This window comes from Mustela putorius, unplaced genomic scaffold, assembly GCF_011764305.1.
Source record: "Mustela putorius furo isolate JIRA1106 unplaced genomic scaffold, ASM1176430v1.1 tig00000813_pilon_pilon_pilon, whole genome shotgun sequence".
Classification (NCBI taxonomy): Eukaryota; Metazoa; Chordata; class Mammalia; order Carnivora; family Mustelidae; genus Mustela; species Mustela putorius.
In genome coordinates this window covers 10,246,765-10,260,024 of record NW_025421485.1, presented here as the reverse complement: position 1 = coordinate 10,260,024, position 13,260 = coordinate 10,246,765, and the positions used below count along the sequence as shown (strand labels likewise).

Here is a 13,260-nt window from a genome sequence, read left to right as displayed (position 1 = left end):
ATCGGGCTCACTGCTCAGCGGGGAGCCTGCTTCCCCCTGCCCCCGTCGGCCTCTCTGCCTACTTGTGATCTCTGTCTGTCAAATAAATAAATAAAATCTTAAAAAAAAAAAAAGATTTTATTTATTTATTTGTCAGAGAGAGAGAGACATCAGGAGAGCACAAGCAGTGGGGGAGTGACTGGGAGAAACAGACACCCTCCCACCCCCGGGCAGGTAGCCTGATGCGGGACTCGATTCCAGGACGCCGGGATCGTGACGTGAGCCAAAGGCAGCCAATTCACTGACTGAGTCACCCAGGAGCCCCTGAATTTGAAAATCTTTACAAAATTCGTAATCTGTTGTGACGTCTTTCAGTCTAAATAAAAATGCATCTTTGAATGTAGCCTTTTGTGGTCGTAATTGTATGTGTGTATCTTTTTCTCTAAGAAGTCCCCTGCCTTCCTCCGTAAGAGGCAGGAGCCGGACCGCCCACCATAGACCCCTGCTCTGCCTTCGTGAAGCATCAGGGAGTGCCGTGAGTTTGGGTCTTGCGTGGGGTAGGTCTGGACAGGCAGTAGACAAGCAGGGAGTGCCTTGAAGTGAAACCCTGCAGGGAGAGTGGAAGGAAGCGGGGCGGCCACATTCATCTGTCTGATGCGGCACCTGAGGGTGACCGCCCTCGCTGCTTCCCTTGACGCCCAGCGTGCTCAGTACTCACGCTTCCTTCTTCAAAAGGAGAAGAGAAAGAGAACAGAGCAGATGCCAGAGTCAGGCTGGGGGGCTTGGGGTGAAGAGCCCGAAGGGCATCTCCGGCGGGTCCGCGACCCCGCAGTGGCTTCCCGCGTTCCCACACCCTCCATCACCCTCCCGCAGGACCGCGGATGTATTGCAAACAGGAAGCTCTTTGCAGATAAGGCTGAGACCCAGCCTGATTTGCTGGGAAGCCTGGCGGCCCGGGCCACGCTCGCCTGGCCTGTGGGGCTCAGCGGCCTCTGTAAATAGCAGCTATGAGGCTCTCGGGCGCAGTGTCCTCGCGGGTCCCTGACGGTCAGGACGTCCCCTTCGCCTGGCGTGCGCTGCAGGTAGGGGCGCTCTGCCGGGGGACCTGGCAGCCCTGGGGAGCGGGGGGGGGAGGTCTGCCAGTCCACAGGGACACGCTGAATGAGGAAGACAAGGTTCCTGAAGAGGCCAGAGGGAGGACTCTGGTGGGGGGGGCATGGGATCTGTTCTTTGGTCCCCGCGACGGATGGGGTCTGTCCGATGGATCTGACTCTAGAATTCCTAAGTCTGAGTAATTCAGGAGCTCATGCTGGAGACTCCATGGGGCCAGCTCACGAGGGCACTCACAGGAGGAGGCTTTTCCTCTCTGCACTCGTTCCAAGAGGTGGGGTTGTGTGTTCTCGAATCCCCATCCCTGTGTGAGAGGTGGCTGCGGCAGCGTGTGAAGGTGGCCGGAGCGTGCTCCTGGGGGGCGGCCACGGCCTGTGGCTGGGGCCACGTGGGCTGCAGCGGTCATCTGTGCTCATGGCCCGTGGCTCTGTTCTGGGCTCAGCAGTGGGGCAAAGGCAGGACCGGAGCAGGGACTTCTGGTCTCCCAAACCGGGTGGGACGTGGTGTGACGGGGTCCCTCCTCCCTGGCCAGCTGGCTTCCAGCTGAAGTTAGGTCGTGCTTAGGAACTTAAAAGACAAAGTGGGAAAGCCGTGGCACGTGCATAGCCAGACTTCTGATCTGGTGGGAAGCACTTGCCTTGCCGGGCAGAGTGAGCCCGGGCGTCCACCGCGATTCCAGCTCATCCACGGCTTTGAGAAATCTGGGGGCCGTGAGAGGACAGACGGTTTGCAGAAAGCTGGGGGAACGGCCTCTTCCTCCTCAGTGTGTGCCCTCTGGTTGGGCCCTGGGGAGACCCCGTGTCACCGTGGGGAGCAAGCAGCTGGGTGAGGGTGGGGGGTGTCTGTTCTCGGAGCCCCTGGTGCTTCCAGATGGTTCTCAGGCTGTACATGCTGCAGAGCTTAGTGAAAAGGTAGGATTGTGAGTTTGGTAAATTATACTACATTTTTTTTCATTGTCCATTTCTTTATTTTTTTAAAAAAAGATTTTACTTATTTGAGAGAGAGAGAGAGAATTTCATTCTCACAATGAAATTCTACTAAGAATTCCAAATTGAATTTCCCCTCGGAAACCCTGGCTTCCTGCACCCAAGGGGGAGGGTGGAAACCTCCCGGCTCTGGCTGGATCAGGATGTGGTTCTTAGGGCCCAGGGGGCCGCGGCTTCTCTGTTTACAGACCGGATTCCTCTCCTGACTCCCAGGGCAGAGCTGGAAGTAGGAAGAGTTGGAGCCCCCCTCTCCCCTCACCAGGGCTGCCTTGAGGAGACGCAGATGCAGGAGCCAGTGGTGGGGCGCGGGTGGGGGGTGGTAGGGCTGCGGGGAAGGTTCCGGCTGTGGCCCCCGGGGCCTTGTGCAGGCTCTGCACGGCCCAGGTGGCGACCGCTGTGGCTGGAAACCGTGTGTGGTAGCCGGGGGTCGTGCTGAGCAGCGTGGCTGTCCCCGGACGCAGCTGTTCTCAGCCGGACACGAAACTCCCACATCAGCTTCGGACCCTGAGACGTTAAGAAATATCTAACCCCCTCCGCCCCGCAAACACCGAGAAGCAAGTATTGTAGACTTGAGCCCAAATGTAAGTTTATCATGACTTTTTTTTAACATTATCATCACTGTTAAGAGCTACATTCTGGAAAGAACCCACATTTGCGTCTAGAGCAGCAGCTCAGCTCGACACGGTGAAGGACACAGCGTCGCAAACAGGCTCTTAGGAATTCCAGGTCCATTAATGCAGGGCCGGAGCCACCGCGAGCCCGTCCCGCACCGGCCATGTCCGAGGCGCTGACCCCGGTCCCGCGTGGACCTGAGGCACGAGGAGCTCTGGGGCAGCGAGGAAAAGCAGTCGCAGGGAGGGGAGACCTTAAATTCTCGGGGCTGCCGTGGTGAGCTTCTGTCCGTCCCTCATTCGCTGCTTCACGCAGCCTTCCGGTCCTCAGCTCAGTGCCCGCTAAGCTCCTGCCCGCGGTCCGAGCCTTTCCCGGCTGCAGGAGCTGCTCACTCATGGTCCACTTCCAGGGCAAGTCGCCGGCCCGGGACCCAAGGCCCAGCGGCAGGGGGAAGCGAAAGGGGCAGAGCTCATCCCTGCGGGCCGTGGGCAAACCTTCACCCCTTTCCCTTCTCCTCAGAGTTGCTCCCTCACGCAAGTGAAGGCGGCAGGCCCAGCGCCGGCTGGGGGGTGGTTGGGGGGGGCTGGGAGGGGTCTGGGAGGGGGCTGGGTGGGGGGGCTGGGAGGGGGGCTGACTGTCCAGCCTCCAGCCTCCTTGGCACCATCGCGTTGAGGAACCAGGTCCAAGGTGGTTTTGGGAACTAAATGAGGTTTGTGTGGCCACGTGTGGTAGTAAATAGTGGCTCCTTGTCTCTCGCAAGCGTGAAACAGCACAGTGAGAGCTGCCACCGTAGCGTAAGGAGGTGAGCGGCCCCCGCTCCCGGGCTTGGCGCTCGGACGGCCGACAGGAGCAGAAGGGAGAGGTCAGGTGCGCCAGGAGGCCCCAGTCCGACCCCACCTCCCCACCTACTAGAGGGGCGCTCTGGGCAGCCGACTCCCCTACCCTCATCCCTGGTTCCCCGGCCTGTGAAACGGGAGCGATGTGCTGGGGGCGGCCGGCCTTCTATGGTCCCCTGTCGGGGACACCGTGCGTCCTGTGCCCCCGCCGAGGGGAGCAGGGCCCTCGCTGCAGGGTGTCACAGAGCACACACGGCTTCTGCCTGCATCTGTCGCACGGAGAACCTGGCTGGAGCAGTGGCTGGGGCACAGGACCTCTCGGCTCAGAGGCTCTGGCTTCCTGGGCCCGGAGGGCCTGCAGGCCGCGGGGCCCTCCCCGTGTGCAGACAGTAGTGCTGCGGCCGTCTCGGCGAGCACTTGCCCCGGCACACTTCTCCGTGTTTCACGTAGTTGCTCTTTGCACGGACTCCTCCCTCCCCTCCACGCGGAGGGCACCAGCCAGTGATGGAGACATGATGAGCCCAGAGTCCTGGTCCCGGGGCTTCCAGGTGCACGGCCATCCCCAGATCCTGCGCTGTGTGGACATCAGAGTCTCAGGGGTGGCTCTCTGGGTGCTGCCCCCAAGACTTCCTCACTGGCCCTCTGGGGAAGAGTCAGCGTACCTGATCCCCATGGGGCGCAGGGCCAGCTGTGTCCTCCTGTGTGTCCCGGCCTCCGTCTCCCTCCCACACCCGTTGGTGACGGGTGCTGTCACAGGGACAGACGACTGACGAGCTAGGGCTGCCGTGAGCCCCGCAGCAGTGCTGAGCGGAATAGGCTTGCTCAGACTCTGCGCACAGCCCGCAACGGAAAGCTCCATGCTGGGCCATCGGGACACTGGTCAGTTAGGAGCACACTGGCGCGCGGTGGTGCTAGGAGGCCACACGAGACGCGCGTTCACAGCCCAAGAGCGCAGCTCCAAGGGGTTTGGAGGGGTCCTGGGCCCAGGGACCATGGGGGGCCGGCCTGCCCTGGGGAGCTGGCTGGGCTCTACCCTCTGTTCTGGGCGGCATGTCAGAGTTGTCCTAGGACCACACGTGTGCCTTTGTGTGCGTGACGTCTCAGCCACAGAGATGCAGAGGCGAGAATCTGGCAGCTGCGCTCAGGTTGGGGGTCCCAGCGTGGCCGGGACGGGGAGGCAAAGGTGGGCCGCGAGGGAGAGACCTGAGGGCTGGGAGGGGCCCCGACATCTACCAGCACCCCGGCCCCAGCCTGCATGCGGTCACGCCCCGGTGTCTGAACGCTCATCGCTGTGTCCCCTTCCTTGGTGCAGGAGCCTGTGTCCCCCGAGCGCTCGTGATGAAGCAGCGTCTGGCTCTGATCGGCCTGGCCTTCCTGTGGCTGCTTCCGGGGGGACACCCTCAGCAGACAGCGGAGGACGCCTGCTCCCTGCATATTCTCGTCCCAGGCCTCAAAGGTAACCTTGACCGCGGCCTCCCGAGTGTGGCTGAGGCTCGAGCGCTGGTGCTGCCGCCGCCCGGGGTCTGAGCAAGATGCGCCTCAGTTTCCCCATCTGCCAAACTCTGGGTCGACTACATAAAGTCTACTCTTCCTTTGGCCAAGGGATTCTGAAATTCTGAAGCTAGCCGCCTATCTGCACCCCATAAAGGACACTAACATTCGTTCCAGGTGCCACACACATACCTCGAATGACTTTCAGAATGAGATGGTCTCATCTGGCCCATTTTGCAGATAAGGACATTGGAGGCTCAGGGACATTTGGCAGTTTGCCGGACCGGGTCCCACCGCTTCCAAGCCAGTGCTCCGACACTGGTTCCTGAGAGCTCCTAATTTCTTCTTTAAAAAACAAACAAACAAACAAACAAACCCCAAAAGCTCTTCGCTTGCCGGCTTGCTTGTAATTTCCTTCCAGTTGGAGTCTGCTCTGCCGAGCAGATGTGGCGGCTGGGGGTACCGGCCCTGGGAATGAGCATCTTTGTTTAGAAAAGACCCTGGTTTCTCCACAGCACAGGCAAGAGATTCCCAGATCTTGTAATTCCCAAGAAGGGTGGAGGGTCCACTGCAGGATGGACATGTGGGCTCCAGCTCAAACGCTACAAAAACCCTTGAAGCAGGCGCAGGGCTCGTGACACACATCAGGTGGGCAGGCTTGGGCCTCTGGCTCTCGGAGCCAGCCACCAGGGTGCAGCGGGGCCGGCCCAGGACTCACTCCCCAAATTCCCTTCTGCCCTTTGCTTCCTGCTCCGTCTGCACGGACCGGCCAGGACCCTGGGCCTTCCGCGCGAATGTCAGCTCTCCTTGCAGAGACAGAGGGAGCAGACTCACACTTAGGGGCTTTGGACCCGTGACGAGAATGACCGCCCCCCAAGACAGAGCCGGGAGTCTCTGGAGACCAGACCGTCGTGGGGGCAGACGGGGCTTGTGAGGGCAGGCTGCAGCTGAGGGCGGCCGGGGCAGATGGCCTCAGTGAGCCGGACGGGCGGTAGGCGCCCTGGAGGACGACGCTGAGGCAGACCCTGTGCCCAGGGGCTCGTCCTGCAGCAGGTGAAGCAGACTCGTCCCCAGGTCGTGTGGAAGCCGTGGAGGGTGGTTTGGGCTGTGGAGCCTGCGTTCCAGACGCCCTGATGAAGCAGCAACGTTGCCCCATAGTCTCGATGGCCACAGTCTGTGCACACCAAAGCCACAGTTCCAGTAGAGAAGCTTTTTCCCCACAATTTGTTTATTGGAGAGAGAGGCAGCGTGCGAGGAGGGGGTCGGGGCAGAGGGGGAGGGAGAGAGAGAATTGCAGGCAGACTCCACACTGAGCGCCCAGCTCCATCTCCGACGCGGAGGTCATGACCCCAGACAGAATCGAGAGTTGGACGCTTTTTTTTTTTTAAAAGATTTTATTTATTTATTTGACAGACAGAGATCACGAATAGGCAGAGAGGCAGGCAGAGAGAGAGGGGGAAGCAGGCTCAATGCTGAGCAGAGAGCCCGATGTGGGACTCGATCCCAGGACCCTGAGATCACGACCTGAGCTGAAGGCAGAGGCTTAACCCACTGAGCCACCCCGGCGCCCCAAGAAGCTTCTTACCAGACCTCCCGAAGTCCGCGCAGTCGGGTGTCCTGTGCATGTCTCCGGCTTCACTGAGCTGTGACTGACAGGTGGAAGCTGCGTACGCGCCAGATGACGGGTGAATTCACAGCAGCCTTGTGAAGTGACGTCACCTCCCGTTGTCCCTGTTCTGGGGGTGGAGGTGGAGGCCAGGACTGGGGGTTTCTTGTTCTGGCCCAGGAACCAGGGGACCGACCGCACACCTTTGGGGACTTTGCTCCTCTGAGACACGCCAGCGGCTGGGGCCTGCTTCCTCTCCCACTGTGGGGGGACGTCCACTGTAGAGGCAGGTGCTGGAGAGCCAGGAGCACCCACGGCCCTTCCTCAACCGGCCGCAAAGATGGCCAAGTGCCTACACCAAGTACCTGATGTCTTCCTTGTTGGGTCAAGAATGACCCAAATGCCATCGAGGCAACAGCTTTGTGCTTAGACCTTCTTGAGACTGGCAGGGAGACGAGCTAGAAGTGAGTACTAGCCACGTGTGCTTTGCACGTGGGAGGGAGGAGGGAACAGGTTGCCAATGATGAAGAATGAGCTGGACACTTCAAATGTTAGCCTCTCCGGGTAGAGACATAACTTGTCACATAGAATGTCACACGGTCATTGGTGCCAGATCACTGCCTGCTAAAGGAAAGGCTGTGGGAAGAGGACATTGGGCTCCCCGGGCGCACAGTACGGCGTGCGCGCGAGTCTGCAGGGAGAGGCTTAGAGCAATACGGTCCTGAGGTTCTCATCAGCGGGGCCGCAGCTCTGAATGTCCCTGAGACCACGGATAGGGCGCAGCCCCTGTCTTCTAGGGTGCAGTGCACCCTGTCCTCGGGGTTGGGGGGCTTACCCAACCAGGGGCTCGGGAGGCTCTCTGCCTCTGAGCTCTGGACGCCCCCCTCCCAGGGACCACCCCTGCTCCCCAGCACTGGGCGAGACTGTGATGCAGAATCTTGGGGAGAACAGTGTTCGAGGGACTTTCTGATGATCTGAGATGAGACCCATGAGAGGTCACGCTCTTAGAAAGTTTTTCATGATATAGTAGTCCTCTCTCCCGCCTTAGGAAGAGGACTTGTGGGCTCAAGGTAGCACTTGGTGCTGCCCAGGGACTTTCCGTCCTCGGAGCCTTGCTACACACGCAGGTGCCACACTCCATGCGACCTGCAGCAGCAGGGGCGTGGGGGCAGCCGGGGAGCCCGCGACCGTCCTGAGGCCTGTGTCCTCACTGCTTTCTCTCTGGGAGGAGTGCGGAGCTGGGTGCGCAGCGTTGGTTCACTGGCGGTCTGGTGATCTCAGTCCTTCCCCGTGAAGGCTTGGATGCACTAGGGAGGGGTGGTCGAGACCTGCTGCCTCCTTCTCCGGGCCTGGCTCCTCCTCCGTGGGGTGCACGCGGTCCTGCCTCCCGTGGTGGGGCGAGCTCGCTGCATGCACATGTCGGGGAACACAGCAGGCAGCCTCTGGGGCTCCTCTTCCTCCACAAAAGAAAAGCTGGCGGCGTGCTTGGTGTACATTTCCTACAAGTGCAGACAGAGCGCCTTTGTGGTCAGGGCCGCTCCGGGGTGCGCTGGGAGACCCCGAGCTGGCGGGGTGTGCTCTCGGGCTTCCCGGGGTTCCTGCTCAGTGGGGGAGCTGGCACGCGGGAGCCGGTGCTGTCCCGCAGGCGGTGACACAGGCTCACCTCGGCCCGGACCCCCTCAGGGGTACACTTCCCGCTCTCCCTGACACACGGGGGGGCCCCGCTCTTTCTCTGGGCACCGCCCCGTCGCCCAGCCCTCGCTGGCACCTGCGCACCTGTCACTTCCATCCTGGCCCCTCACCTGTGCGGGTAGGGCCCCTCTCAGAGTGTTTGCCCGTTGGGCGCCTGGCTATGGTGGGTCCCCACAAGTCACTTCATCGAGCCCTTTTCTATCTCTCAGTCTCGATTATGGCTTTTTTGGGTTGAAATTATTGTCGTATTTTATCTTCCTTTACCTTATGTCCTGTGCAGCTAAGGAGAATTCCCAGTCAGCCTGACTCACGCCGGAGCCGCCGTCTTCACAACCCCGGCCCCGGGTGACACACGGGGTCTTCTCCTCACTCCCGAGTTCTGCAGCGTCACCGCGTCGCGTCTACGTTGCTTTCCCTCGTCTGTCATGTGTGGTTCCCTGTGGCGCTTGCGCTGTGGCCTTCCGTGCCTTCCCCTGGTGCTGGGAGGCCACAGCTCTTAACCTGGCCAAACCCTCACGGCTTCAACTGTCTGTTCTCCCTTTTCTGGAATTCCTCTGCGGTGCACATGGGCGTCTGTGGGGCTTTTCTTCACTCTCCCCTTGAGAACTTGGAATCCAAACACAGCTCTCCAGTCCTCGACCTCTTCCCGGTGCTCCGTGACAACATTCTCCGTCCTGACGCGTTGCGCGGCGTGGCTCGCGTCCTCGGCCACCCGGCTACTCGGCCTTTCTGTACAGAGATTCATTTCAAAATTACTTTCATGTACACTGCAGCTTGATGAGCCATTCCCTTGTTAAATGAATATTTGGGCCATTTCCAGTTTTTTTACTGTGAAGAATAAGGTTGCGATATAAGACAAAATCAGAGAGGGAGACAAGCCATAAGAGACCCTTAACTATGGGAAACAACCTGAGGGCCGATGGAGGAGGGACGCAGGAGGCGCGGGCTGACTGGGTCACGGCCGTTAGGGACGGCACGTGCCGTCGTGAGCACCGGGTGTTACAAGCGACTGACGCGTCACTGAAATCCACCCCTGAAACTAATAATACACTAGATGTTGATATATTGAATTCAAATAAAATAAGATTATTAAAAAATATATATTTCATAGGCGCCTGGGGGACTCAGTCGGTGAAGCCTCTGCCTTCGGCTCAGGTGATGATCTCAGGGCGCTGGGATCGAGCCCCATGTCGGGCTCCCTACTCAGTGGGGAGCCTGCTTCTCCCTCTCCCTCTGCCTGATGCTCCCCCTACTTGTGCGCTCTTTCTCTCTCTCTCTCAAATAAATAAATAATTAATTAAAAAAATTAATTTCACGTTTTCACGTGCAAGATTTCTAGTTGGTTCTTTTTTTTTTTTTTAAATTTCAGTGTAACAGCATTCATTATTTTTGCACCACACCCAGTACTCCATGCAATCCGTGCCCTCTATAATACCCACCACCTGGTTCCCCCAACCTCCCACCCCCGCCCCTTCAAAACCCTCAGATTGTTTTTCAGAGTCCATAGTCTCTCATGGTTCACCTCCCCTTCCAATTTCCCCCAACTCCCTTCTCCTCTCTAACTCCCCATGTCCTCCATGCTATTTGTTATGCTCCACAAATAAGTGAAACCATATGATAATTGACTCTCTCTGCTTGACTGATTTCATTCAGCATCATCTCCTCCAGTCCCGTCCATGTTGCTACAAAAGTTGGGTATTTGTCCTTTCGGATGCAGGCATCATACTCCATAGTGTATGGACCACATCTTCCTATCCATTCATCCGTTGAAGGGCATCTTGGTTCTTTCCACAGTTCGGTGACCGTGGCCATTGCTGCTATAAGGGGTACAGATGGCCCTTCTTTTCACGACATCTGTATCTTTGGGATAAATACCCAGGAATGCAATGGCAGGGTTATAGGGAAGCTCTATTTTTAATTTCTTGAGGAATCTCCACACTGTTCTCCAAAGTGGCTGCCCCAACTTGCATTCCCACCAACAGTGGAAGAGGGTTCCCCTTTCTCCACATCCTCTCCAACATATGTTGTTTCCTGTCTTGCTAATTTTGGCCATTCTAACTGGTGTAAGGTGATATCTCAATGTGGTTTTAATTTGAATCTCCCTGAGGGCTAGTGATGATGAACATTTTTTCATGTGTCTGATAGCCATTTGTATGTCTTCATTGGAGAAGTGTCTGTTCATATCTTCTGCCCATTTTTTTTGTATGATTGTCTGTTTTTTGTGTGTTGAGTTTGAGGAGTTCATTATAGATCCTGGATATCAACCTTTTGTCTGTATTGTCATTTGCAAATATCTTCTCCCATTCCGTGGGTTGCCTCTTTGTTTTGTTGACTGTTTCCTTTGCTGTGCAGAAGCTTTTGATCTTGATGAAGTCCCAAAAGTTCATCTTCGCTTTTGTTTCCTTTGCCTTTGGAGACATATCTTGAAAGAAGTTGCTGTGGCTGATATCGAAGAGATTACTGCCTATGTTCTCCTCTAGGATTCTGATGGGTTCCTGTCTCACGTTGAGGTCTTTTATTCATTTTGAGTTTATCTTTGTATAAGGTGTAAGAGAATGGTCAAGTTTCATTTTTATACATATAGCTGTCTAGTTTTCCCAGCACGATTTATTGAAGAGACTGTCTTTTTTCCACTGTATATTTTTTCCTGTTTTGTCGAAGATTATTTGCCCATAGAGTTGAGAGTCCATATCTGGGCTCTCTACTCTGTTCCACTGGTCTATGTGTCTTGGTGTTCACAGCTTTGTAGTAAAGCTTGAAATCAGGTAATGTGAGGCCCCCCGTTTTATTTTTGTTTTTCAACATTTCCTTAGTGATTTAGTGTCTCTTCTGATTCCATACAAATTTTTGGATTATTTGCTCCAGCTCTGAAAAATACCAATGGAATTTTGATCGGAATGGCATTAAAAGTATAGATTGCTCTAGGCAATATAGACATTTTAACAATGTTTATTCTTCTAATCCAAGAGCAAGATCCTAGCAAACAGGATCCAACAGCACATTAAAAAGATTATCCACCATGACCAGGTGAGATTCATCCCTGGGCTACAAGGATGGTTCAACATTCGCAAATCAATCGATGTGATAGAACAAAGTAATAAGAGAAGAGAGAAGAACCACATGGTCCTCTCAATTGATGCAGGAAAAAGCATTGACAAAATCCAGCATCCGTTCCTGATTAAAATTCTTCAAAGTATAGGGTTAGAGGGAACATTCCTGAACTTCATCAAATCTATCTATGAAAGACCCACAGCAAATATCATCCTCAATGGGAAAAAGCTTGAAGCCTTCCCGTTGAGATCAGGAACACGACAAGGAAGCCCACTCTCACCACTCTTGTTCAACATAGTGTTAGAAGTCCCAGCAACAGCAATCCGACAACAAAGAGAAATAAAAGATATCCAAATTGGCAATGAAGAAGTCATACTCTCTCTCTTAGCAGATGACATGATTCTTTATATGGAAAACCCAAAAGACTCCACCCCAAACTACTAGAACTCATACAGCAATTCAGCAACGTGGTAGGATACAAAGTCAATGTGCAGAAATCAGTGGCTTTCTTATACACTAACAATGAAAATACAGAAAGGGGAATTAGAGAATCGATTCCATTTACTGTAGCACCAAGAACCATAAGATGCCTGGGAATAAACCTAACCAAAGAGGTAAAGGATCTGTACTGGAGGAACTACAGAACACTCATGAAAGAAATTGAAGAAGACAAAAAAGATGGAAGACCATTCCATGCTCTAGTTGGTTCTTTTCAGTGCTTTTTACTTTTTTTTTTTTTTTTTTTTTAAAGATTTTATTTATTTATTTGACAGAGAGAGATGACAAGCAGGCAGAGAGGCAGGCAGAGAGAGAGGAGGAAGCAGGCTCCCTGCTGAGCAGAGAGCCCGATGCGGGGCTCGATCCCAGGACCCGGAGATCATGACCTGAGCCGAAGGCAGTGGCTTAACCCACTGAGCCACCCAGGCGCACCATCAGTGCTTTTTACTTTTCATTGTAGGTGTTTATCTTCTCTTGCCTTTATGAAAATATTCAGCGTCTTATTTCAGGGTCAGACGCTGATGGCCCCAAGGGTCACGTTCCTCTGGTAGTTATCTTCCAGGTGTTGGTGTCGCTTGGGTGTGTGCAGGCTCTGGGTGGTGGGCTCAGTCTGTTAGTTGGTATTTCTTGCGGGTCTATCAATGTGTCCCCAAGTATTTCTACTGTGATAGTTTCCTTTCTTAAGAACCGTAAAGTACGCAGAGACTTAAGGGCCACGTGTGTGCTGGGCGTGTGTGATCCCACCCTTCAGCCGGGGGCTGCGTGGAGCCTTCCCCCCAGGGGCACGCAGGTGACCACAGGCTGTTGCTGGCACTCTGCTTTTCTCTGTGTTTGGGGAAGTTTACCTGAGATGCCCCCTCCTTCAGGCCAGACGGTCAGTTTGGGGCATCTCGTTGGGGCATCTGTAAGCTCAGTTAAGCTCCTCACCAGGCTCGCAGGCCCAAGGAGGGTCACAGAGAGCTGAAGTAGCCTGGACGGTGGCCGGCGTTGGGTGCACTGGGGGGTTACGCGGACCCCTGCTGGCACACACAGCCTCATGGGGGAGCGGTACAGCCGTCGGGCAGACGAGCCGCGTGATATGGTCACTGGGGAGAAGAAGCAGCCGGTGAGCGGATCAGAAGCGCAACCTGGAGGGTCCGATGGGACGGTGGGACGGTGGGACGGTGGGACGGTGGGACGGTGGGACGGTGGCCGCCACGACCTGGGCTCCCGAGGATGGCTTTAGAAATGAGGCATCATTTGTCTCCACGTTCAGCCTGTTGGTGGTTTTAAGAAGGGACATAACAGAGGCGCCTGGGTGGCTCAGCGGGTTAAAGCCTTTGCCTTCGGCTCAGGTCATGATCCCAGGGTTTAGGGATCGAGTCCCGCATTGGGCTTCTTGCTCTGCAGGAAGCCTGGT

The 13,260-nt window shown here is 55.8% G+C and overlaps 1 protein-coding gene across 5 annotated transcripts in view; it reads left to right on the top strand.

Annotated features, from left to right (window-relative positions):
• Positions 1-294: 294 nt before the first annotated feature.
• The window catches only part of LOC101670087 (collectin-11), a 69,348-nt gene continuing 56,382 nt past the window's right edge, over positions 295-13,260 (top strand). For 2 of the 5 annotated variants that reach the window (XM_045084920.1, XM_013052881.2), the window contains exons 1-2: positions 700-1,061; positions 4,836-4,979. In XM_045084920.1, the coding sequence (XP_044940855.1) occupies positions 4,862-4,979 (118 nt within the window). In that variant the 5' untranslated portion in view covers positions 700-1,061; positions 4,836-4,861. Of the gene's footprint in view, positions 1,062-2,223; positions 2,657-4,835; positions 4,980-13,260 lie in introns of those variants that run through there. The other 3 variants (XM_013052883.2, XM_013052882.2, XM_045084919.1) reach the window with 3 other exon arrangements.